General features: G+C 41.7%; 1 protein-coding gene across 1 annotated transcript in view; it reads left to right on the top strand.

Annotated features, from left to right (window-relative positions):
- Positions 1 to 27,938, top strand: part of MYO3B (myosin IIIB) — a 264,396-nt gene that overhangs the window by 135,767 nt on the left and 100,691 nt on the right. The window contains exons 22-26 of the mRNA XM_063116401.1: positions 7,741 to 7,820; positions 9,808 to 9,828; positions 15,481 to 15,558; positions 16,615 to 16,820; positions 25,704 to 25,815. Of these exons, the coding sequence (XP_062972471.1) occupies positions 7,741 to 7,820; positions 9,808 to 9,828; positions 15,481 to 15,558; positions 16,615 to 16,820; positions 25,704 to 25,815 (497 nt within the window). The remainder of the gene's footprint in view (positions 1 to 7,740; positions 7,821 to 9,807; positions 9,829 to 15,480; positions 15,559 to 16,614; positions 16,821 to 25,703; positions 25,816 to 27,938) is intronic.

Here is a 27,938-nt window from a genome sequence, read left to right as displayed (position 1 = left end):
CTGCATACCTTGTTGCAGCTAGGCAAGTTTAGACTCTGGTTTCAATAGTTTCACAGGGGGAGGGTGGTTTTAAATGGTGTGTGTGTGTGTGTGCGTGTGTGTGCGCATGCGCATTACTTATGTTGCTTCAAAATATAGTAAGGCAACAGTGCTGCATTTTTTAATTTTTTATTTTTTATTATTTATTTATTACATTTCTATACCGCCCAATAGCCTGATCTCTCTGGGCGGTTCACAAAAATTAAAAACATTCAAAGTATAAAACAACAGTATAAAACCATAGTATAAAATACAATATAAAAGCTCAACCAGATAAAAACAGCAGCAATGCAAAATTACAAATTTAAAACACCAAGTTAAAATTTATTTATAGACAGTTAAAATACTGGGAGAATAAAAAGGTCTTCACCTGGCGTCTAAAAGCATATAATGTAGGTGCCAAGCGAACCTCCTTAGGGAGCTCATTCCACAGAGAAGGCCCTCCTCCTGGTAGCCACCTGCCTCACTTCCTTTGGCAGGGGCTCACGGAGAAGGACCCCTGAGGATGACCTTAGGGTCCATGCAGGTACATATGGGAGGAGGCGTTCCTTCAGATAACCTGGCCCCAAGCCGTTTAGGGCTTTAAATGTCAATACCAGCACTTTGAATCGGGCCGGACCTGGACTGGCAGCCAATGAAGCTTGAAAAGGACTGGCATAATGTGGTCTCGCCGGCCAGTCCCTGTTAGTAAGCGTGCTGCCCTGTTTTGTACCAGTTGAAGTTTCCGGACCATTTTCAAAGGCAGCCCCATGTATAATGCATTTCAGTTATCCAAACGAGAGGTTATCAGAGCATGGATAACTGTAGCTAGGCTAACTCTGTCCAGAGAAGGGCGCAGCTGGTATATCAGCCTAAGCTGATAAAAGGTGCTCTTTGACACTGAATTCACCTGTGCCTCAAGTGACAGTTCTGGATCCAAGAGCACCCCCAAACTACGGACCCGATTCTTCAGGGGACGTGCAACCCCGTCCAGGACAGGGCAAACATCACCTAGCCGGACAGATGAACCACCCGCTAACAGTACCTCCGTCTTGTCTGGATTGAGTTTCAGTTTATTAGCCCTCATCCAATTTTTTTTGGGGGGGGGAGGGCTCCTGCTCATTCTGCTGAGTGGGGCCCTTGTCTTCTGCCCCAAAGTCTTGTTCTGGTGACACCACTGTCTGCATGTGTCTATGTGGAATGGCCTGCCAGAGGAGACTTGTCAGCTTGACAATCTGATCTCTTTCAGCAGGCCTATCCAGTAGAATTTTAGGATACTTTTAGTATGCTTTTAGGATGTTTTTAAATAGTGTATACTATGTTTTTAATCAGTATTTTATGCTTGCTGTTGTTCCCTGCCTCGATCCAATCGGAGAGGCGGGTAAGAAATATGTTGTTGTTGTTGTTGTTGTTATTATAGCCCTGCTGGATCAGACCGAGGGTCCATCTAGTCCAGCACTCTGTTCACACAGTGGCCAACCAGCTGTCGGCCAGGGACCAACGAAGCAGGACATGGTGCAACAGCACCCTCCCACCCATGTTCCCCAGCAACTGGCGCGCACAGGCTTACTGCCTCAGATACTGGGGGTAGCACATAACCATCAGGGCTAGTAGCCATTGATAGCCTTCTGCGATGCTCTGCTTGTATATTTGTCAATAAACCGGCACTCCAACGGTCTCGCAAATCTGCAAGGCACACTCATCCAAAGGAAACTAAACCCTGGAGCACTGTTCCTGGGCATCCTACCTTTTGATGAAGTGGAGAGCAGCTAGCAGTAGGTTTGTGTGAACAGATGAGTTTGTGCAGGCAACTCTGTTAGACAGAGGAATTATTCTCCCTACCCTGATTACTTATGCCAGCAAATTCAAGTCTCTTGGAGAGGGAAATATTTTTACACAGTCTCAAATTGCTTTGAAATATATCAATAGCTGTTTCCGAATTTCACGGTCTCGAGATCAACTATTGCCAAATTAATTTGGCAATAGTCATGAAGGGGGCTTTTGAAGAGTGTTTAGATCTTCAATCTTAGCTATGACTATTCATCGGAGCTATTTTGCTTCAGATGTCCTTTGGGCTGGCGTGGCAACAAGTGAGGACGCAGAACAATGGCCCTAATGTATTTTATTCATTATCGTCTTCTTTTTACAAAGTCTCCCATTTAGAATTTAAAGCATTTCTGGTATGTATAGGCACTTTAGCCCTGAAACTGATATTATACTAGTTTCTATAAAAATTAAGCTGTTCCCCTCTTGGGATTTTAGCAGAAAGCTTCATAGTTAGGTAGCAACATTAGAATCTTGTTTTGCAAACTGGAGGGCTCCTTTAAGAAAAGAGCTTCACACATATTGGTATCTCTCCAAGGAACCGTAAGAACTAGTACTGATAGACAAAGTGGAGGGGAGGGGGATATTTCATGTTTTGCTCCAGAAATATTACCTCAATAGAGATTTGGCTGATTATTGCACAGTACCTGGCTAAATGAAGAAATGTTTTATGTATGATATGTAACAGATGAGCCAAAACTCTGAGCTCCATAAAATGTTTTACCCAGAACCAAATTGGCAGAGGTGGAGGGTGGGAATTGAAATTTTCACTGATGATATGCATAGTTTGCAGCTTGTGTTCTACATTTTTGGCATGACATGTCCACAGTTTATGTCATTACATTATAAATGTCTTGGAGTCACTTGAGTTCACTTGGTTCCACATGAGGCAAGAAAGGGTAGCATTACAGCCCCAAACCCTTCAACCAGGAGTATGTAAAAATCAGTTTCAAGTCTCTTCCTTTAAATGTGTCCCGACAAAATGTGTCCTGACAATAAAGGGCAAGAATTTTATGGAGAACTTTTAATCCAAATCGAGGAGGGCTATTTACATCCCCCGAGGGAAAGAAGTTTGCAGATGATGGTACAAAAGCGCTTTCTGAGCACATTTGTCCTGTTCGCTTGATAGCCTATTTAGTTTTGTTTTTAAAAACTGTCTTGTTTTAATTGGATTTTACTGTTTTAAAATTTCATATTGGTTTTAATATATTCATGGTTTAATTTGTTTTAGAATTGTATACTTATTGTTCTATTTTATATGTCTGTTTTTATCTGTACGCCACCCTGAGATCCTTGTGATATAGGGTGGGATATAAATGTTTTAATAAATAAAATAAATAATAAACATGAACGATGATCTATCATTGTGCATGTGTATGAAATCTCTAGATGTTTGAGTGCCAGCTCCCACAGTGTTTTCCAAAGAGCTTGCTAGAAACACAAGCGAGAGCATCGGATGTCAAATAGCCCTTTGAATATAATATGGCCACTATATTAATTGAATTTCCTTCCTGGGCAAGGATTTATTTATTTATTTTTTTAAAAAGTGGGCTCTGGTTTTGTTGATTTAATATTGCCTCTTTCCAGTTATATGGTATCAGCTATAATGTTGGAATAAAACAGGCTGCTTGGAATTAACAGGCTTTCTGCAAAGCAATGAGCAAAAACAGTGGAGCTGCTGCAAACAAGGCACTTTTAACATCTGAAAGGAGTGTTAACACTTTATTTACATTTAAATTAAAATGGAAACTTATTTATGTGTTATGTTTCTGAAAGGTGTGTGGCACATCTGCAGTGGGCCCTATTGTTTATTCATGCTGTAAATCCTTTGAAATGTGTTAAAATGCTTCCCACTCATTATAAAAATCCTGCCACCCATGGATTAGGACTTTGATGTCACCAATCCTGCTTCAAAGGGTTCTTTCAATGCTATTAATCACAGTTTAGCCTCTGAAGATATGTAGCCAGAGAAAACATTTGGACATCTTGTGCTCCACTCACTACTTAAAACTTTGAAATGTTTCGGGAATGGCTTGCACATGCATAGTTCACATCACTTCCTTTCTTCCTTTCAACGCCTGAATTTTTCAGACCTCGCCGACTCTTTTTTCTTTAAACGTATTTGTCTGCAAAAATAGATAGATAGATAAATAAAGTTAAAATGTTACTAATGAACACTCTCCAAAGATTACGGCAAGCCACTCAATGGATGTCCCAACATCTAACGCAGTGGGTACGATTCAATCAAAGATGGGCAGTTCTCAGCCCCATTGATTTCAACAGAAGAATGTAAGCAAGTGTATAATTTTCGTTTTGAAACTGATGGTATTTAAACATGCTTATCTTGGACTGGATCTTGTCCATTATTTTTGACCAATTAACCTAGGCAGTCTTTGAAATCAGCTGACTGGGAGGTCAGATGGTTCAAGCTCTTATCCCACCCCAAGGCAAATACTCCATAGATCAGCCCCCTATGGATTAATTTACATCACCCAGGTTGGAGTGTGCCACAGTGATAGAGGCACTCACGGCTGAAGAGTAAGTGTCAGAAAGTCAACAATGATTCTTTTATCATGTTATCATCAACTTTGAGTCACAGATGATGTCAAGTTGTATCAAATTTCATGAGAATTCATATGAAGTAGTTTGAACAGTGCTCATGTGAGTTTGGATAATCAGCAGTTCATTATCTGGGCTCCTGTGTTTCTCCTTAGATTCACCTCAGAGTTCCCAGCATTTCTATATCATACATGGGATGAGGTGGTAGAACCTGACTTTATAACATACTATAGATAGGAGCAGTTTGAATGCTCAGTTCACTTAAGAAACTCTCTGTATGCAATAAACAAGCACATCAGGGATAGGCCAAACCTAAACCGTGTGTGTGTGTGTGTATGCGCTAGTTTATTACATGCAGGGAGATTTTTATTGAACACCCACCTGCAGTCTGAAGGGGAGCAGCTCAAGAACAGCTCCGTTTACTCCACAAACTTACTCTGCATATTTTGTGAGGAAGTATACAAGATGTCGCCCTTGGATAAAATCCATACCTGTTTAAGCATACTGTGAGCATAATTACTCAGAAGTAAGTCCCATTGACCAGGTTCGGATGATATACTGTGGCTTGTTGTAGATTATTTAAACCAAAATGAGCTGCAGTGCCCACAGGTGCCAAGTTACATATGCAACCCTCACTCAGGGATTGTTGTGTTGTGTGAACCCAGCGAGCATGGGTTATGCAAGGTTTAAGCAATGTTTGCATAAGCCTAAAATGGACCATGGGTTATGTGTGGGTTGTTTAACCCTCACATAACCCATACTCATCAGATTCACATGACACAACCCTGAGTGGGGGTTGTATGTCCAAAATTGTGGCCACAGACACCGCATCATCACTGTGGGTAACCTGCAGTGGGCTGTGTTGTGCAAATAGCCCCATTATGTTAGATGGGGCATACATCCTAGTAATGAACTTACCATGTGTACAGCACCATGAAAATTGATGGTGCTATATAAATAAATATTAATAATAAAATAATGTGTGCTGGGTCATTCAATTTAACATTAGCATGATAACCCAGGTAGATGTATGTTGGCTACTTAATGTTACATGCAAATTGGTCAGCGCATTTACCACGTATGTTTAAACATGATTTAGAATATGTGGAATGCTTAGAAGAATACGGGCTTTACTCATGTCTTATATAAATCAGGCCTCTCAGAGTGTATTTTTCCTAGATGGTTATGGATAATCTAGGACGTTGGTTGCGGGGGCAGGGATTAATCATCCTTAATTACAAGCCAAAGGGGAAGGAAAAAGTCATTCCTATTTGCCATTCCCCTAACTCATGAGGAGTTCACATTATAAAGTTTTGGTGCTTTTTTCCTATTCATGGCTATTTTTGCCATCCTGGGTAAAAAACAGTGGGTTATCATCATCACACAAACTCCTTATTTCGTCCACTACTGCATGTGCCTCAAAAATAAGCATATCTGTGGCATGCTAAATAGCATGGTCACTTATGCATTGGACTCTGGTTTGCATCAAATCCGCATATGCTGATTATATGTATAGATGCAAATGTAAAAATATTGACTATAATTTAAATAGGAATACAATACATCTGTCCCTAGTGGGGAAGAGTGTAATTAGGTGACTTGTGTGCGCGCTCCATCGGCTGTCCAGGTGCTCACATTAGATGGGCAACCTCAAGGCATCTTCTGCTCTTACTTCTTTATCATTAAACTGACTTGGACTGGACAGCTCTTCAAACAGAGGACTGTCCTCTGCCAGCCCTTCAAATAAAGGACTGTAAAGTAGGATGCATGGCTCTCCTAAGGCCACAGTAAGGAGATGGCCCCAGAAATATCTCAGTGTTCATTTGAGGTTACAAAAATTAGTCACAGTAAGATAGAAAAAAATAGTCACCACCTAAAAGGTGGTCAGAGGAAACAATTGGTTATAAGCAAATTCAAGAATGCAGTATTTGACAAAGTCATGGAATAGGCAAACCAGGTCCATAGCAGGGCTGAGCTGGGGGTTCTCCAACTCAGGATCCCTGCAGTCACTGGCCTGGTTTACATGAAACAACAATTCAAAGTATTGGTTGAGTACGGGTTGTCATTCAACCATGGATTCTTGTTGAATTGTGGGTTGTTGTTACATGTGAACCCTGCACTATAGTTTAACTATAGGTTGTTAACCATGAACAACCCAGGAAGAAAAACCATGGTTTGTTATTGGTTTGTGACCCTGGGTTGTTCATGGTTAACAATCCATAGTTAAACCATGGTGCAGGGTTCATACCCACAATTCAAGAACAACCCTGCACCTACTCCTGAGTAAAAATGGAGGGGGAGATGTTGCTGCTAGATATGGATATAAAGAAATGACTGTTTTGGCCCTCTACCTCTTGATTGATCAGGCCTGGCATAAACCAAAGGCTTTGTTGTTGTAAACCCCTATACCCATCTTTGCTTGAAGGAGATTTTGGGCCAATTACTATACTTGCTTAGGTCTTAGCCTCAGCCTTCAGCTCAAGCTCTCAAGTCCCTGATCTGCTGAACTGAAGTACGGTGTTTTTAGTGTCTAAATATTATGTAAACTGCCCAGAGAACTTTGGCTATGGGGCGGTATACAAATGCGATAAATAAATAGAGTGAGGTGGTCGTCTCAGGCAGTTGATTTTAGGTGTCATGAAAAAGCAAAAATTGATGATGTTGTATTTTTTTATTGCTGGGGTTGTGGGGTTGGGGAGAGGCAGTTGTAGGATTTCCTGCCTCAGGTGCAAGAATAACTTGGCTAGCCTTGTGTAGTGTGCTCCTCTGCCTCAGGCAGCAAAATCTCTTGGGACAGCCTTCTAATGTAGTAGGATTATGTGAGGGTTTTGTAATCCTCAAATAACCCACGTTGGCCAGGTTCACATGACTCAGCAATCCCCATCACCTCAATAAGGGAAAGCATATTCAAACTATCTCCCGGCATGCACTGTGGCTAATTGTGGGTTTAAACAACCTCAATGAGCCTAGGGTGTCGTGTGAACTGGGCCTGTGTGTGTTTTGAGGGTACTTGCATAGGCCTCTGTATAAGTGGCACCCTGAAGGCTGGGGATGAAGCCAGAAGGTGCAGTTCTCCCCCATGCATTTATTTGTACGTGGAAAGTTTGGTTTAATTGTGAAAACTTAATCAGGGGGTGTTTCTAGCCTCAATAATGTGGAATGCAATGATTTCCTTAGTTTTCTTGCACCATCCCAGACTATCTACTAGATTTTGTGTTGCTTTTGCCTAGTCTGCTTTCTTCTCTTCCTGCATTTACTTTTTGCAGGCTTTACTCTTTGTCTAAATTCTTATTTCCATCTCAATCTCTCCTCCCCACCCCCATTTCCCCCCCTAAACAGGTAACTTGGCTCAGGCCAGAGCAAGAGTGACAGCCGCCTCCAGGTCTTTGCCCCCACAGCTCAGTGCTGGTCGTATCAAGGTCAGTGTGCACCCCCAACGCCTTTGCTTGCCTATTTGAAAAGAGATCTGTAACAGATTGCAGTGAGGCAGCACACCAGGCCCTTAACTGATGCAAGCCCACTTGGTTTACATTAACTGGGAATCAGGAGTTGGTTGGTTTTGTTTTACAGTCCAACAGCTATTATCCAGATGTAATTATTGCAGTAAGGAAATTTACATTTTATTAACGCTACGGGAGGATAAACTGTTTTCTTATTCAGTGATTTCTTTAATTCTTTCCTGAAAGTAAAATCTAAATCAACTAATTTTCTTCCAGCTTGCCAAAATCTAAAATAATCATAATAATTACACACACACACACACACTCAAAAAATTAAAATAAATCAGGTTTTGCTCATTTGCTTCCTTTGGTAAGGGGATCTCTCTTTTGATCATCATAATCTTTTATTCCTGCCATATTTTTGCCTTGCCTCTTCCCTTTAGTTGCACACAGGAGGATTATTGTGTAATCTTGCTCTTGGGAATGATTCATTAGTTCCTTAGCAGTCAAACACAGGCCTTTCAGGTTTTTCTTCCCTACCGACAGCACCTATCACAAATGAGCAAAATGTTGTCAAAAGTTGGGGATTATGAATGCCTATCTAGGTCAGTTTTTTGCTCATGAGTTAGACCAGCAGTTCGGTAGAAACCCAGAATGGCCCTAAGGCTTTTAGGATGCAATCCTATGCATGTTTAGACTGGTGGAGGAGGAGGAGGGGAATCCTACAACTCCCAGTATGCCCCAGCCAGCATGACTGGTTGGTGAATGCTGGAAATTGTAGGACTCCCCCCCCCCTGTTGAAACATGCATAGGATTGTGCCCTTAGGGCCTCTTTACAAAATCCAGTCCTGCATTTTCTTCTGAGCAGGGCCGGTGCCAGACTGCGCCCTAGGCAAGGCAAGCTATTTGCACACATACACACCAAAAAATCACCAAGTTTGATTCAGCTGTTCAAGAAGAGTTTCTGAACTATTATATTTTCCTTTTATTATGTTTTTTCTTAAAACAGCTAATTTGTATAAAACTGTGACCCTTAAAGGGCAGTACTGTACCCCTCTGAGGTCTGCGCCCTAGGCGGCTGCTTAGTTGGCCTAATGGTAGTGCCGGCCCTGCTTCTGAGAGGATGTAGAGTATGACAGAGTATGACCCAACTATTAGCTCTTAGGAAATGCATAGATTCGTTGGAATGTACATCCATCCATCCAATAACCCCAGTGAACTAGACGTTACAGTTGTTTCCCTGTCTGCCTCTCTCCTATAACACCTAGTAAGACTCAATACATGATGCCATGCTCTTTGAGTTTCCCTGCCTCAGTTCACATCTCTGACTTCATGTTGCTGTTGTTGTTGTTGTTGTTGTTACCATTATCCGCCTCTCAAATCCGTTTTGTCCCCAGATTCCAGCAACAGCCCTGGAATCCTTTCCCCTCTCTCCTCTGAAGAAGAAATTAGCTAGGGAGGTTAAGAATTTCTGCCTGCTAAGAGTTCTGAAATGCCTCCCTCACCTCCTTCCCTGAGGACATCCCTGCAATTCTAAGCGGAAGATTGCTATTTACTTGGTCATATGACCTCCTGAAATGTTTGAAGTTATCTGTGCTGATGCAGCATTCCCCCACCCCCTCGCCCCACCCCACCCCCATCCATCCACCACTTGTGCTGCATAGGGCTTTCCCTTAACCTTTTTCTTCTTCTTCAGATTTTATTTTTAAGAGCCCTCCGCGTTTCTTTTCACACTGTTCCATTTGAAGTGCATTTTAACATATTTTCACTATTTAGGGCACGAAAGAGCAGCAATGATGGATTTTGAAAGCACGGCTTTCTGTTTCTATACCCTCCCGCTCTCTCTGTCTCGCCCTGTGCTCTATCAAAGTCTGATCTTAAACCCCATTTCCCCCACCCCCTTCCCTCCATGTCTACTGTAATGCCGCTTAGCCATTCTTTCTTCTCCTTTCTATTTTGCATGCAGTCTCCCAAGTATCTCCTCAAGGTAAGGCACAGAATTACAATCTTGAGAACAGCAGTCTTTTTCTGCCTGTGCTTTTATCCCCTTTGAAAATATCCGCCTTGATCAGATGAGGTTTAGGACACGCTGCGTGATGTGAAGACCACTGTGTGTACCGCAAGGTGCTGAAAGTGCTATTCTCTGGGTTCAAATGTTCTTAGTTTAATACACAAATGCCACCTGTTCACAGCAGATGGTAAACTGCCACTGTGTGTGTGTGTGCGTGTGTGTATGAGAGCTAAAATGTTTCTGATGCGCCATGTGAACAGGGGCCAGATTGTTTTCTTTAATTTTGCTGAACTGTGTGATGCAACAAAACAAAGCTGCTTTTGATTGCTAACAAGGGGTGGTGGGGTGGGGGTGCTTTTTTCTTCTTCTTTCATTCACAAAGTCAGCTTTAATACATCTTTTTTTAAAATAAAGAGCAGCTGTAGTGACAGCCTAATTAAGATGTGTAATGAACAATGTGCTTGCTACCCCATCTATGTGTTGAAAACGCTAAGAAGCTTTTTATGTAAAGCAAAAGCAGTTACAATGTGGCAGCATGAACCAACTAGTGACATGGAGTAATGAAAAACTACCCCAAGTAGTAAAAAAGGGAAATAACGTTGCGTTCCGTGACAAGAGTGATGTCGGGAGAGTATTGATGTTTGTGGCACTACGGCTTTAAAACGGTTTATAACAGAAGTGACAACTGTTGGGGCCCAGGACACACTCCATATAGTTTTCAAACCGTTTTCAAAGTGTCATAGCCTGCTTGGTGTTTCTCTTTTTTATTGTGGCTGTAATCCACAGAGACCTGCTGAGACCCACACTCAGTTCTGGGGAGTTCTGGGCGTGGGGGCCATTGTTTTAAACTCGGCTAGAGGTTGCAAAGTGATGCAGTATTTGTTGGGTTATTGTGCCAGAACTTTTCTCTCTCTGGAACTCTGTTTGTGCTCAGAAACAAACACACATCACGCAGGTCTTACACAGCAGAGCTGGTTTATTTCCTTCAGGCTTCTGTGCAGTTCAATTCAGATCAGTTCAGATCAGCACACTGAGGCATACACAGAGAGCAGTGATCATAGAGCAGTGATCAGTTCCATTTTACACAAGTGAGAAACTATATACACATCTTACACAATTGTTATCTACATTACATACAGCTGTGATGAGGCTAACTTAGAATCTTGGCAAGGTTCCCAGAACAGCCTCTATCTCAAGGTAATTGCCCACAGATAGACTTTCTCTGTTTAACCCTGAGATAGCCATACACACACAATTTTAATGACTAAGCAAGTATTTCTTTTCATATACTTAACAGTCCTCCTCTTGCGCATGTTGTTTAAATTGTGTTACAATCTGAGACCCAGCTTTAAAGCATCTCTTTGTGTTTTACCATTGAACCTTCCACCTGTCCTTTCTCATTTTGTTTTACTTTGAATACCCATTTACTGGTAATGGCTTTACGACCTTCAGGTAAAGGTACTAGCTCCCACGTTTCATTTTTTTCCATTGCTCTGATTTCCTCTGACATTGCTTCATGCCAGCCCTGAGCTTCTGTAGGTTCCATTTCCTGAATTTCCTCAAATGAAGTAGGTTCATAGGCTATTAGTAAAGCTCTATGAGAAACCTGTTTGCTTTGGTATTCATCTGAGTAACGAATTGGAGCTTTGCGTTCCCTTTCTGGTCGTCTTGGCATAGTTACAGGCATAGTTTCCTCCTCTACAGTTTCTTCCCCCTCCCTCTCTTGCTGAGATTGTTCAGGAATTTCTTCTGTTTCTACAGCTTTCTGTTCTACAGGCAAACTTACATACTGTTTTGTTTCCTGCATTTGTTCATGAAAAACTACATCTCTGCTCACAATTACACTTTTGTGATATGGAGACCACAAACGATAACCTTTTGTTTGTGTATCATATCCCAACAGTTTACATTCCAAACCTCTTTGAGCTAGCTTTCCTGGTCTGTTTTCTTTCTGAACATGAGCAAAACATTTACTTCCAAAAACCCTTATATGTGACACTCTAGGTTTTCTTTTGTAAAACATTTCATATGGGGTTTTTTCATGTACAGAGTGGTAAAGCCTGTTTAACAAATAATTTGAGGTGGACAAAGCTTCTGCCCAGAACAGATTAGACAATCCTGACTCTTTCAATAGAGCTCTTAACATGTTCTGCAAGGTTCTGTTTTTCCTTTCTGCAACTCCATTTTGAAATGGTGAATATGGAGCAGTAAGGTCATGTTGTATACCTTCATCACTGAGGAATTTTTTTAATTGGTTGCTAAGAAATTCACCTCCCCGGTCCGTTCTTAGATTAGCTATAGGTTCTTTAAATCTATTTTTACTCCACTTAACAAAGGCTTTGAACTTTCCAAAAGTTTCACTCTTCTGTTTTAACACATACACAAATCCAAATCTACTGTAATCATCAACAATAGACAAGAAAAATTTGTTTCCTCCTTGACTTGTCTCAAAAGGACCTGCAAGATCTGCATGTATTAATTCAAAAATTCTTTTTGTTGTTCTCTCACTATGTTTTGGAATGTTTGACTTATGACACTTGGTTTCACTGCATACATTACATTCTACATAGTTAGAACATGGTTTGATTTTCACCCCTTCACACAATTCTGGAATCTTAGAAATTGTTTTATAGTTAGCATGACCAAACCTTTTATGAGTTAAATGGATACACTCTTGGTGTGGTTTGCAATTGGCTATTGTTTTTGTTGTGACTTTGCTGGCTACAACTTCATTTTCTGTACAAGTATTAATTACATACAAAGATTCTTTCATTATTCCTTGCACACACACCTTGTTTCCCTGTTTTATAGTACAATTTTCTTCAGTAAAACAAACCTCATACCCCATTTCTGTTAACTGAAACACACTTAGAAGGTTTGTTTCTAATTCTGGTACATATAAAACACTTTGTAGTTCAACTCCCAGACAATCAAAATATACATTACCCACACCACAAATCTGGATTTTTGTTCCATTTGCAAGGGTAACACACTTTTGCTCTGAAGTAGAAGTTTCCAAGGTAACAAATGAAAGTTTGTCTTTTGCCATACTTATTGAAGCCCCAGAGTCCAAAAACCAAGGATTCATTGTTTCTTTGACTCTTGCTAGAAGACACTTCTTTGTTGATTCAGCTTCATTCATGTTGTTTTCTTCTCTCCACTTTGCTGTCGACTGCTTTTTCTTCTTCTTGTTGCAATCCCGCCTTAAGTGTTCTGTGGAACCACAATTAAAGCATTTCCTTGCCTTTAATGCAGCCACCACGTCAGAAGATTTATGGCTTTGTTGAAATTCAGCCACAGGAAGTTTAAGGCTCTGTTGTTTTGAAGCTTGTCTTCTTTCATAGGTTTCCAGTAGTTTTCCAGCTACATACTCAAGGGTTAAATTTTTCTCCTCTTGACTTTCCATCATGGTGACAACCGCGTCGTACGATGAATCAAGACTTGACAAAATCACATAGACTTGGTGTATAGTTGTAAACTCCATCCCTCGTGCCCTGAGTTGATTGAAGATTTCTCTCATGCTTTTCAAATGGTTTGACATAGACTCCCCTGGTTTCAGCTTCATTCCATACAGCTTCCGGGTTAGAATTATTTTACTGCCCGCTGTTTCTCTTTGATATACAGCTTGTAGCGCATTCCAGCACTCTTTTGATGTATTCAAAAACTGAATGAAGGGAATTTGAGAGTCTTCCACAGCTAATGCAATAACTGCCATTGCTTTTGCATCGTCCTTAAACCATTTAGCATTCTGTGGATCTGCTCTATCTGGTGGATCCTCTGTGACTACATACCACAGTTCAGCCTGAATCAGATACATTTGCATTTTGTAAGACCATAATGCATAGTTAGAGTCATTCAGCTTTTCCAACAATTGATGCAAACCAGACATATTAGCTCCTGCCATTTCCTCTGCTTTAGGAATTGGTATCTCACCGTCCTCCTGCTCAGAGTCCTCCTCAGAGTCAGCCGACTGAGATTTTTCCTCACTTTGCAGCACTGGCTTTAGCTTGATGTCTTCCTTCATCAACAGTTTTCTGTTTTAGCAGACTCCTGGTTCTGATACTGCACCGTTCCCATCAAGTTCTGGTTCTTCTGCCTGGATTAGGCTGGCGTAGGCTGGACTGGGCTGGACTGGGCCCATAACCTCTGTTGGGTTATTGTGCCAGAACTTTTCTCTCTCTGGAACTCTGTTTGTGCTCAGAAACAAACACACATCACGCAGGTCTTACACAGCAGAGCTGGTTTATTTCCTTCAGGCTTCTGTGCAGTTCAATTCAGATCAGTTCAGATCAGCACACTGAGGCATACACAGAGAGCAGTGATCATAGAGCAGTGATCAGTTCCATTTTACACAAGTGAGAAACTATATACACATCTTACACAATTGTTATCTACATTACATACAGCTGTGATGAGGCTAACTTAGAATCTTGGCAAGGTTCCCAGAACAGCCTCTATCTCAAGGTAATTGCCCACAGATAGACTTTCTCTGTTTAACCCTGAGATAGCCATACACACACAATTTTAATGACTAAGCAAGTATTTCTTTTCATATACTTAACAGTATTCCTTCTGTTTCTCATGTTTTGAATGCTCTTGCTTATGTAACCAAAAGAAAAGTACTCCAGCATACAAGCACAAGAGGAAAGATAGGAGCAGACTTAGTGAAATGTCAAGGTTTAGAAAACAGTGAGCATTTTCTAAACCACTAAGGGCACAATCCTATGCATGTTTAGAGAGAGAAAAGCCCTACAACTTTTGGGCAATGACTTTATTAGGAACAACTAAAATGTCACCAAATATTGTGTAGGCTTTGGAGTTCTCCAGAACTCTTCACCAGGCTAGATGATAGAAAAGCAAGGGGGGGACGACAGGGGAGTGAGATGGAGGAGAGAAACAAAGACGTCCAAAAAATTAAGCCAGATGTTGTAGCCATCAGATCTGCATTTTAGACCCAGTCTTAAGATGGAGATTGCAGACTGGATTAATTAGTCACTGGTAGGTGTTGCAGGTATTAGCTTACACCTAGGATTGTGGTGTAAAACAAAAAAACAAAAGCTAGTCATCCCCTCCCCTATGTTTTTTTTAAAGCAGAGGGCTTTGTTTCTTTGACATACCCATTTCATGGTTTGTAATAATAGTACCAATCATTCATCATAAAGAATTAACTGAAGATAGAAAACCAATCCCACATGTTGGTTTTAGGAGCAGGTAGCAAAAACATAATACCTACACGCACACTCCAAAACAGATTAAAATTCCATCATAATGGAAAAATAATTACCATCCACAGCAACGTTCACCAACCTGGTGTCCTCCAGATGTTTAGGATGACAACTCCAGCATGGTCTGCTGGCTGGGGCTGATGGTTGGGAAAGGCTGGCAACTTCATGGTCTCCAGATGTTTTGGACCTCAAGTTTCATCAGTCCCAGCCACCATGGTCAAGAATGCTGGGAGTTATAGTCTAAAACATCTGGAGGGCACTGGGTTGATTTAGGGACTCTGGATGTTAATAAAACTTTTGATGATGCAGTGAGTGGATGAAAACAAATTTGGGGGGCATATATATTGAGCATTAGGTATCAGATGGCTATAGACATCATGCACCTCTGACTTTGTGCTTCCAGGTTGACACCATGGAGATTATGAGGCACCCTGAGGAAACAACCAACATGAAGAGGCAAACAGTGGCTTCCTATTTTAGGGTATGCAATCTAAGTTGTAAAAGTACACTGTAACTTTACTGCTAGACGATGGTGACCTAGTGTTGACAGTGTGCCTGGTCCTGTGCAGAACACACAGAGTCCCTGCCTGAAGAAATTTCCCAGATCAATCTCCCTCAACCTGGGGCCCTCCAGATGCACTTCAACTCCCATCATGGCCCATGTTCAGGAACGCTGGGAGTTCTAGTCTGAAACATCTGGGGAACGCTGCCTTAGATGGATTAGACTGGGATGAATGGACAGGTCATGAAATGATCAAATCATTTTAGTAGAATTGAGGCGAGTCAGAGGGCAGTGGGGAAACAGCTAAGGTGAGAGGGGGTTCAGAAAATATTTTGCTAAATTAGTAGCCTTCAGAAGTCGCTTAAAGGAAGATGCCTCAAAAGAAAACATTTTTCCTGCTGCTTTTGTTTTGCTTGTTGATGAGGGTGGAGGGAGGGAGGAGAAGTTGATTTCAAAGGAGATACATTCATTCACCATGGAGAGTCTTCATGGCGGCAAGTTGGTGCCGCTCTGCCACTAAACCCCGCAGTATCGCTGGTGTGGGGTAGCTGCAAGTAATCTCGATGCAGAGAGGCAGCACAGGCTTTCTGGTGGCCATTAGGCTTGCAGGGCCCGCCCCTGCCCTCTGCCTGGGTGGACAGTGACCAATCATGGGTCACCATCCACCCGGCCATGCCTCCGCTGCAACTCCAGAGTGAGGATAGATGGCGGATTCACCATACTAACCTTGCTCAAGAGAAAAAAGTCAGGGGAAGTCACCAACTTTTTTTCTCCGCAGCTTCACTGGAAAGCCCCAGGGTGGGTGTGCAGTGGCTGCTGCGTCATATAATAATTCCATGCATTTTAGACAGCCCCTTGGTTTTACAATGTTTTGTGTCTTTTCCTTCTAATGTATTTTCACATCCCTTAAATACCATTAGAAACTGCTTTTTAGATGGGATGTGACAGGTATAAGCAGAATAGCTAGAATTCCATTCCATTAAAAAGAAACGTGCACTATTGAGTTTTATTTTGTTTTGCTTTAAATTTTCTTAGTATTCTCTGATGGATCTGTTGTCCAAAATGGTGATTGGGCAGCCTCATTTTGTTCGCTGCATTAAGCCCAATGATGACCGGGAGGCATTGAAATTTTCTCAGGAAAGAGTTTTAGTGCAGCTACGCTATACCGGTATTCTCGAGACCATCAACATACGTCGACAAGGGTATTCTCACCGCATTCTCTTTGATGAGTTTGTGAAAAGGTAAGCCATTTTGTGTTTGGCAATATGAGAAAGAGCTTTTAGAATTCCATAGAATGGGATTGCAGGCTGATCTATCGATGCAGAGAAACCACACAAATCATTGGACTGTACCACTTCAGAACACAGGTGGGGATTGTGTATTTGAATATGGAACCAAAGAGCTCCCCGCATGCAGGAAAGTGGCACGTCAGAATGAAGGATTGTACCTTAGCCTTCTCTCTGGCAGGTTGCTTTTCTACATGCAAACAGGTGCTCTTTTACACAATTGAGCAATCACATATAAAATCTCAAACCTGCAGTATGAAATGGTGTGGTCCCAGGTAGACTTCAGCCTCCAATTTCTATGAGCGGAGACAGGCCCTGGCTTCTGAGTAAACTTGTTTAAGGTTGAGCGGTAAAGGTAAGGTTCAGATCATCATGGGTTTTACACAAGGTGTTTATTGTGAACACGTGATTGTTCACTCATGGAAGTTTGCGAGTGTCTCTTTCGGTGTTTTTAAGGTTTATTCTGCCACTTTAAAAATCGCTGAAAATGCAGTAAAAAAAGCCCTGCCCAAAAAACGCCATCAAAGAGGCGGTGTAATTCAAGAATCACGCAATATTATAGAAATCTTGCAGCTTCTTCTAGTGGAACTAAAGAAACTGGGAAAAACTGGAGGGGTGTATTATGCCCATTGTAAACCCACAAATAATCTGGAAGATGAAGCCCTGGTAAGGCTGAGGGATTTTTCCTTAATGTAGAGAAGCCCCTAGAAAACGCCCTGATCCTAAATGCAAACTTGACAGCTAATTCTGTTTAAATCAAAAGGGCTTAGTTCTGGGTAAATGCATTGACAGAGAAGTACATCATTTAAAATAAAGCCCCACACCCTTTAATTGTAAGATGATGAAATGGCATCATAGGTTTCAGACATTGCGATATTTTAAAATTTACTATACCGGCGAATTCTACAAGTTGCAAGGCTGACCTAGGGAAAGAAGAGGATGTAATTGTTAAAACTATATTGGTACATAGACAACATTGTCTATGTACCAATATGTACCACTGTTTTGGGTTTTTGGGGGTGATGGTTTGCCCCTGTCCCCTTTGTTTTCATCCTCACCCACCATTGCAATGTAGCTCCCATGATCATTTCCAAAATTGAATTTGGTCCTCAGGCTGAAAGAGGTTCTATACTCCTTATTTAGTATATTTACATCCCAACTTTCCTCCAAGTAACTCAAGGTACTGTATGTTGTCTTTGTCCTCATTTTATCTGTACCACAACCTTATGGAGTAGATTAGACAGAGAGGGAGAGAGAGAGGCAAAAGGTAAAGAGTGGATTTCATGGCTGAGTGGGGATTTGAACTCAACTCTCGCTAGCCCTGTTTTGACATCCTTTATCACTGTACTTCAGTTGCTCTCAGGGTTGAGCTGGCTATCTATTGAAATGTGGTTTTATCACTGTTGTAATGCAATGCCTGTGACTTCATTTTCACTTTTGGCATTTTTGTATTTGACATTTTTGTCTTCATTGTAAGCCGCCTTGTAGCAAATACATAAAAATAATATGAAATTGTAAGCATTTGTACATTGCGTGGGGGAATCAAATTGTTTTAGCCCTGACTAGTTAGTATTTTTAGGCACTAAGTAGTTGCATACATAAAAACACTCGAGAAAAACAGGTCAAATGCTAAACAGTTTGGCAGTTCTTTGTTCCTAATAAAAAAAGCCATTAGGCAAGTATGAACAAGAGTTTCGAAATGTCAGTAAATCTGAGAATATCAAAGATTTTTCTAAGCCAGCAAGTTAATTGGTATTTTGATCCTTTTGAGCAACTTAACAACAAAATAGATGAACCAGCAGTTTTTCCCCTTGATGTTATTAAACAAATAGGTACACTTCTTATCTTCCTGTTCAATAGCTGCTGTTTTGTAAACTCTTAGCAGGGAAGATGAGAACAAAGCAATCAAAGGCAGGAAACACAGACGATCAAGGTTTATCAGGTGGAGGTAAATAAAAGCTCAAGTCTTATTTAATGCTTTGGTTGTCTTTTGTTTCCATGTGGCATGGAACGGCTTCATGTGGTAGACCTGAAAGGTGGTTTATTGCATTGACGCACAAGGCTTAATTGCTAGCAATTCGCTTACTAGTACTACTTCCTTAGCCTGTGATCCTCAAATAGTTAAAGTACAAGATTTAGGATTAAACTTGGGTCAGGAATCTGGTTTTCGTGCGGGGGTTGAGTCTTGAAAAATGAGATGGGAGTCAGCGTGCCTCTGAGCATGTTCAAGGTGTTTTTTTTCTTACCACAGGGTAACCATGCATTTGGGATTACAGTTCAGAGCTTCCCAATCGGACAGTCTGCTTGTGGCCCATTGATCCATCTAAGTCCAACTATAGCAGTGCAGAAGAATGTCTGTAAGATATGATACATGAAGTGGTAGTGCAGAAACATTTATTTAGGGCCCGATCTACACCAAGCAGGATATAACACTTTAAAAACGTTATGAAAACGGTATATGTAATGTGTCCTGGGCCTGAACAGTTGTCATAACCATTATAAACTGTTATAAGCAGTAGTGTAGATCCTGCCTAGGTTTCTACAGGGTATCCATGTTGGTCTATTGAAGCCAAAACATCAAAGAGACTTGTGGCACCTTGAAGACTAACAAATTTATTCTGTCATAAACTTTCATGGACTGTAATGCAGAATAAATATGTTTGATTTTAAGGTGCCACAAGACTATTTCAGTTACGTTTATCTGAGATTCTTCGAACTCATTTGTTTAACATCTTAGTATAAATACACTGTCCCTTTGCAAATGCAGAATATTAAGAATGTCTTCCCTTTCTGGGCAGAGAATAGCCCAGAGGAATCAAGATATTTAATTACAAAAGATTCCTGTGGCACCATAAAGACAAACGAATTTTAATTTATTACGGCATAAATTTATGTTGACTAGTGTCAACTTCTTCAGATGCATGGTTATCGTAAGTCAGCAGATGTATTTATAAGAAAGAAGCAAGCAAACACAGTCCACAGTTTGTTGTTGGCTTTTTTAGCAACTGACTAGTTTTAAACCATGATTCCTGGTTTGTACGTAATGACAAGCCACGAACTGGGAAAAGAGGAACTAAAACCGGGCTTAACCCCTCCTCCTGGCCACATGGGAGAGGTAGAGCATGACCTAAGGTTTTGCTGAAGCTCTCAGAGGCTCATGTGCATTACACTAAATCCTGGCTTAGCATTACAAGATTTAGCCCATCCAGGTGTGGCATGATACTGTTTATGAGTCTTCATGTATTAAAGGAAGAATAGGAAGGAGCGATGGAGTTCCATAAAGGGGAACCTATCATCTCTTCAGGGAAAAACACTTTAGTTTCCATTTCAAGATGGCTGCTGGCCTTTTCATGCTCTCTACAATGTGAGAGATTGACGGACTTGAGACGCTCTGAGGCAGTTATAGCCTTCTGTTTACAAATAGTAGGGTGGTCCTGGGATGGCAATTTCCAGGTACACAAAAGAAGAACACTTGTATTGTTTATGCTTATTGGGGGAGTGGGGGTTGGGTCTAGGATTTACTCCTTCTAAAGACACTTGAAATCTCAGGGCTTTCAATAGCCAGTCAATAGGTGATATGGTGTTGCTTAGTTTAGATTTGGATTGAGAAGAAGGTTGGACATTTACCTATTTCAGGAGGTCCAATGCCAGTTTATAGAGAGTGTGGACACCCCCTTGTCCATTTCAGTAGAGGGTGGTAAACTTTCAAGTGATTTTTTTCCTGTTTTTTCCAGACCTTTCCATGTTGCTCGTGTGGAGACACACTAAAATGGTGGAGGAATAGGACTGTCCAGCAGAAGAGCAGCCCCCTGGAAATCGATTCAGCTAGTTAGATATTATACATTACGCTAATCTTGAATGTAGCACAGTTCTATAGGGCTATAAATTTGGTTTTATTATATGATAATGGTAACAACAGGTTGGGGGGATTCTTTTCTTCTAAGAAAATACACCTTCTCAAATATTTATATTAGCAGAGGAGGAACTCCACAGAAGTAGCTGAAATGCCATTTTGTTGTCCTTAAAAATGAATTTGGGCACCAAACTATAGTCACATAGTTCTTGCTTTGTGTTGCCTCTCCCCAAACTGGGGAGAGGCAACGAGTGGGGTACCGCAGGGCTCAGTCCTGGGCCCAGTGCTCTTCAACATTTTTATTAATAATTTGGACGAGGAGGTGCAGGGAACGCTGATCAAATTTGCAGATGACACAAAATTGGGTGGGATAGCTAATACCCTGGAAGACAGAAACAAACTTCAAAGTGATCTTGATAGGCTGGAGTGCTGGGCTGAAAACAACAGGATAAAATTTAATAGGGATAAATGCCAAGTTCTACATTTAGGAAATAGAAACCAAAGGCACAGTTACAAGATGGGGGATACTTGGCTCAGCAATACTACAAACGAGAAGGATCTTGGAATTGTTGTAGATTGTAAGCTGAATATGAGCCAACAGTGCGATATGGCTGCAAGAAAGGCAAATGCTATTTTGGGCTGCATTAATAGAAGTATAGCTTCCAAATCACGGGAGGTACTGGTTCCTCTCTATTCGGCCCTGGTTAGGCCTCATCTAGAGTATTGCGTCCAGTTCTGGGCTCCACAATTCAAGAAGGACGCAGACAAGCTGGAGCGTGTTCAGAGGAGGGCAACCAGGATGATCAGCGGTCTGGAAACTAAGCCCTATGAAGAGAGACTGAAAGAACTGGGCATGTTTAGCCTGGAGAAGAGAAGATTGAGGGGGACACATGATAGCACTCTTCAAATACTTAAAAGGTTGTCACACAGAGGAGGGCCAGGATCTCTTCTCGATCCTCCCAGAGTGCAGGACATGGAATAATGGACTCAAGTTAAAGGAAGCCAGATTCCAGCTGGACATCAGGAAAAACTTCCTGACTGTTAGAGCAGTGCGACAATGGAATCAGTTACCTAGGGAGGTTGTGGGCTCTCCCACACTAGAGTCATTCAAGAGGCAGCTGGACAAGCATTTGTCGGGGATGCTTTAGGGTGGATTCCTGCATTGAGCAGGGGGTTGGACTCGATGGCCTTGTAGGCCCCTTCCAACTCTGCTATTCTATGATTCTATGATTCTATGATTCTTCTGTAAGAAGGGCAAGGTTAAAGGCGAGGGAGCCAAATTATGCCTGATTTTAGATTTTTTGTGGTGGGTTTATTCAACCTTATCTGTAGCTTTTTCTGAACTGTTTACAAACCATTACAGCCAGTTGTCGGGTCATTTGGTAGCTCACGACTGGCACACGCAGGAAGGGAAAATAACCCACCGTGGCTTATGGCTTATTTTCCCTCGTGTGATTGTGCAAACATGCCCAGTGGGACTTACTTCCAAGTAAGCATTATAGGGCTGCACTGTTTTTATCTGGTGCCTCTTACATAGTTCAGCATCATTTACGCAACTGGGAGCATTCAAGACTTGTAGAATTCAGCTCAGCAGAGCTATGTGATTACGATAGCGATTCTGTCTATCAGTCTGTCTTTCTCTCCCTCCTTTCTTCCATCTACAAGAGATCAGAGCTAGATGGTAAGAACATGAACATGAGTTTTGTGAGTAGGAACAGCAAATAAAGAAGAGGAAAAACCAGTTCTGTTTTCTCCACCATCCTATTATCAGAAGCAGTCAGTTTGTTACTGATTAGGGTCTTTATTCCCTATTTCATTTTGGAGAAAGTGGAGGCACTCAGATTTGCATTTCCCCCTTTTATTTGTTAATGCTAATGGGACTCATACAAGTGCATCAGGACGAGACCCATAGCTTTGATCTTGGCTTAAATTTTCCTGGCTCATGAAATCTCTCAGAAGGGCCATTTATTACAGAACAGAGTGCCTACCTCACGCTGAATTACACTATTCATATGCAAGCAAGTATGTTAAGAGAACATTTACATGACAGGTCCATGCACCTCTCCAGCGGGGAAAGCAGGGCAACCTTTGGGAGCTGCAGCAGCTTCAGGATTTGGCAGGGGGGGCAGGGGAGGGGAGGGGAGAGATGAGGAGGGAAGATACATGGAGAGGAGTTCTTAGCACTGGGACTTTGGGTAAGCTTGTAACACAAAACCATACTTTAACGATTGCAAGGTATGTATTTATTGTTGCATTCTCTTATATATGTATAAGAGAATACAATAACTAATTGTCATATTCACATCCAAGCAAAGTGTTGTTGTACCTTTTACTGTTTCTGTTTCTTCAGAATTATTCTTTTTCTTGATACTTATCTGTTAAAGCGTATTCTAAATTGCATCCTAGATAACAGAAATGGAGTTGCGTATTTAAATAATTAACCAAACCTTTCTAAAATAAAGAATATTTTTCAAAAAGCTTTTCCTCAAGGACCAGCCATGGTTCACGGTTCACGGTTCATTTTGCTTCTTTTAAAAATCTAATTTTTATTCCGTTTTTATTGTATTTTATCTTGTACACCGCTCCAAAATTTTGAATGGGGGAGCGCTATATAAATATAATAAATAAATAAATAAATAAATAATTACAGTAGACTGTCCTTTCAAGATTTTTGGAAGGAAATAAGGAACAGTGATTACGATGAAGAGCTTTGAAAAGAAAGGACATCTGTCATAATGGAATTGCTCATGTTAGCTGATAAATAATAATAATTACAGACCTTTTCAGAATTCAAATAGGTTGGCCTTGATGCAGTTTGCACATAATGAGAAGCCACCATAGGTGAAGTTCCTTGTGGGGTTTCTTGTTGTGGTGGCGACCACCGTTTTGAATATTTGGGGTGTGTCTGTGGCATGTCGTAGCTTCTCATTACATGTGAACCAGCAAGGGTGGGGGGTTGGGGGGGTTGACAAGTCACCCAGAACCCATGTGCTGTTTTAGGCTTGTGGGTGGCTTGTCACCCCAACAACCCGCCCTTGCCAGGTTTGCACATAACAAGAAGCTGTAGTGTGCCCCTTCCGTGCCCAGAGCATGCAAAATGGTGGCAGCCTCTGCAATTAGAGGCCCCACAAGGAAATTCATCCACGGTAGCTTTCCGTTACATGCTAATTGAGCCACAGTGTCCTACTTTACAGAGGTCAGTCCTCTATTCAGAGCCAGCCCAACCATTAGGCAGAGTGAGGCAATCAGCCATTCATGCAGCATGAGACACCAGGTGGCTCCTCCTCTCCATAGTTGTGGAAGTAAGGAGTGAAATTCAGACAACAATGAAGATTTGTGATTCCTCCCCTGGTTAGAGCTCCAGTGAAAGGCAGAAGAACCTCTGTCCCATGATGCCTGTAAAGAGGCTTGGGGTGATGGTAAGCCTGGCTTCTCCTCTACCTGGCCTAAGGAGAAAGCTGAGGTTGAGGATGGGAATGGAGGATGGACTAGTCTGGCTAAGTGGTTGCTTCTTCCTGCAAAGATATTTTTGCGGGGGGAGTTGGGGGAGGCTTGCAAACACTGCTCTGCTCCACAAGGAATGTTATGCCACATTTCAAAAATTATTTGACTCTTAAACTCCAATCCTATGCACAAATGCTTGGAATTATGTTCCCTTGAACTCTGTGGGAGTTACGCTTGAGTCACGTGCATAGGGCCCCATTATAAATTTGTCATTCTCTGTCTGTTGCATTCTTATTTGGAAAAACACCCAATACACTGCTATTGTTTCTTTTTAAAATCCCTTTGCCTTCACATGGGGAATTTCCAGCTTTTCCCTTTCATGTTACCTTGTATGAAAACATGCTAATCCTGTGACTGTTCAAAGTAAGCCTCATGCTAACTAGTCAATTCTATGTTTTGGGTGATTCGTTTAAGGTTTGACTGTTCTTCTACCAAATAAAGTTTTTTGCGGATTACAGCCTAATGCAGAGAAAGGACTGTAGCCAGAGGGAGAGAAGGAAGGAAAGACAGAATCATAGCTGGCTGCTGTATGATATTGTTTCAAAGTTAAACATTTATTTATTTATTAAATTTATATGCCGCCCCATAGCCGAAGCAATACCATCGTATTGCAAAAATATTTATTTATTTACTACATTTGTGACAAGACGTCTCCAATGAATGAGGGGTGTATCTGTAGATGCTTATGGCCTTATTGAAGGGGCGATTTGGCACCACCAGGCAGCTCCAGGAGAAGCTTCTGAAAGTTAAGAGGGGGAAGCACAAAGCCTGCAACCAGCTGGTCTTTTATATTATCTGCTATGTACCTTTTCAGCACTTGCTGCTCAGAACCAAACCCTGCACATTGGAGCATACACACTCAAATGACTGGCCATAGGCTGGGAGTTGGCATGCGTGGGAACTGAAAGCGTGAGGGGAATAACATTGGCCTTGTCCAATTTCTGGTGCATGAAGTTATGGCCTAGAATCAGCCCGGCGGCTGGATTCAGTTTCAGAGCTCTCAGTGGTGGGCAGGACTAAAGGCAAATGGGGTGTGGCCAGAAATACAAAAAATTCAAGTCCATTTTCAGTTTTCGGAAAGCACCAAGCAAGCAAGGAAAGCACCAAGCTATTGGCAGTTAGGGAAAGAGTGCGGAGACAGGGGGACAGGTGGGGCCATCTGGGGAATCCTGGAGGACTAGACTGGGACCCCCAGAAGTCCATATTTGGCCTGCAGGCTTGAAGTTCAACAACTCTGGGCTAGAATATTTGCAGGGCAGGATCTACACAACTGATTTAAAATGGTTTATAATAGTTTTGACAACTGTTGGTACCCAGGACACACTCCATATACAGTTTTCAAAACATTTTCAAAGTGTTTTATCCTGGCTGGTGTAGATCTAGCCCAGGACTTTCTGAGTCTAGATATCCTAATTCTGTGCCCCAGTAAACAAGTGTCGTTATTCTCACCTGCTCTGTCTTTGTCCATTATGTTTCTGTAGATATTACTACATTGCTTTCAAGGCACATGAAACTCCTCTTCCCAGCAAAGAAAGCTGCATTGCTATTCTGCAAAAAGCCAAGTTAGACAAGTGGGCTCTTGGGAAAACCAAGGTAGGATCGGTTCTATTCCACTTGTCTTAGGGCAGGAGAGGTACAGTCAATGTGACAGCCTCGTCATATCTGGCTGCAGAAGAAAACGAAAATAATCTATGCAGCCATTCTGTGTTGGAAAGCTGACTATTCTCCTGGTAGATTCCCATAGCTTGTGAAACTATTTTCTTCCTGGCCAGCGGCCTGGCCTGTGGGAAGACGTGGACACGCACCCTCGTGCACACAAAAATGGCATTGTTTATTGCTGTCCCTCCAAGCTCTTGGGGAATGCTACCTCCTACTCCTTTTATTGTAGAATTTGGGGAACAAGGAGGCCCTGAGGCAGGGGCCTTTAAAAGAAGGGACGTGGCAACAAGAAGACTGGCAATGTGGAGTGAGGGCCAGTGCTTAAAACGGGGGGCCACTGGGTGGAGCTTAATGCCACAAACTAAGAGCTGATTCAAAGGGTAAGCATGAAATGTGATCCAGTCCTGACGGGATTGTACCATCTCAGAAGGCACGTGAGGGCATCATGTATCTTAATGAGCCCCAACAGCTGACGAATCCGTAGCACCAGCATGTCCGGAAAACCTGGTTTTCTAGCCTTCTCCCCAACCTGCTAACTTGGTATGTGCAAGGAGGTGTTTACAGGGAAGGAAGGGAGGTGCTTTCAAGCAAGTGGTTCTCCTCCATGTCCATATCTAATGAGGTGGTATAGAATGTACCATGTACCCTGCTTAGGATCTGAATCATTTCTACAAGCCAGCGTAAATGTTCAGGGGAAACAATTGATGTGGTACAGAAAAATTGCATGTTCGGTTGCTCCCGCATGTAAAAATTCTGTCTGGACATAAAAATGCAATAACCCTGCTGGACTGAACCAGTCTAACATATTGTTTCCTACAGTGGCCAACTAGATGTCCCTGGGAAGCCAAAAGCAGGATATGGAAGCAAAAGCATCCCCCTCAGTGTTTCTCCCAGTCCCCTGAGGAACTGGTATCCCGAGGAGTACTGCTTTTGAACATGGAGGCTCTGTTTCTCTATCATGACCAATGCCTATTGAGAGACCTGTTCATCTTATATTCTATTCCCTTTCTAAGCCAGCTAAGTCTGACTCATGCTTATTGTCACATTTTGTTGTTTTACATAACCTCGAGCATCCTGAAAAGAGCTGGCTTTCTTGACTTACCCTTTTGTCTTCCTTGCAACTAATCCTCTCACCTTTGAGAAGTTTCCTTTTTTGAAGTTCAGTGTGACTGCGTGGAACCTTCTGGGCCGTATGCGTTGAATTCGACAGCACTGTGGTCAGTCCTGCTGAACGTGCATCATGCACAAGATTCTGGGCATCACACAGATAATAATAATAATAATAATAATAATAATAATAATAATAATAATAAAAATTATTTCTTACCTGCCTCTCCATTCCGATCAAGGCTAACCCATCCTCCCAATGTGATGCTAGCTTCGCATGGGCAGAAGATTATTTTGATGTCACAGAGCATTGTGAGCTGCAAGTTTCCAACCTGCAGTCTGGCTGACCAAAGGATTCTATATACATAGTTATTTATTTATTTATTTATTTATTACATTTCTATACCGCCCAATAGCCGAAGCTCTCTGGGCAGTTCACAAATCCGCCCACAAATGATAAATTATCACTTTATAAATCGTGATCTTTATCCTATTCAGTTAACTCATCTTTTGTCTATGAAGTAGCAGGAACACTTTTCTTTTTTCTTTTTTTAAGAGCAAGGGATGTCTCCAAAAGGCATCATCATTATTACCCAGTTCAGAATGCGCATTTGGGCCTGCTTGCAGTGCCACCTGCATTCTGAACAGGATCTCATTCCATTGATGTGTCTTCTCCAGCTCAAATGACAAGCTGAGCGGGAAAGGAACTCCCCTCTCACTCCTCCTCTTACCTGACTGACAGTGAAGTGAAAAGAAGGGAGAAGCGAATTCTCAGGATGCTGAACTTTTTATTTGTAGGTTGTAAAGCCCGACGCATTTCAGCCTGTACCTTTTCAAGGCCTTCTTCAGGGGGCTGTAAACATTTAAAAGACATACTATAAAACATGGTAAGAACAACATATAAGAAAAATATACTCTTATTATAAAATTAAATTGACATATTGCCACAG

Source organism: Elgaria multicarinata, chromosome 2 (genome assembly GCF_023053635.1).
Source record: "Elgaria multicarinata webbii isolate HBS135686 ecotype San Diego chromosome 2, rElgMul1.1.pri, whole genome shotgun sequence".
NCBI classification, from domain to species: Eukaryota; Metazoa; Chordata; class Lepidosauria; order Squamata; family Anguidae; genus Elgaria; species Elgaria multicarinata.
Note: the sequence above shows the minus strand (reverse complement) of the source record. Positions and strands in the feature narration are given on the sequence as shown.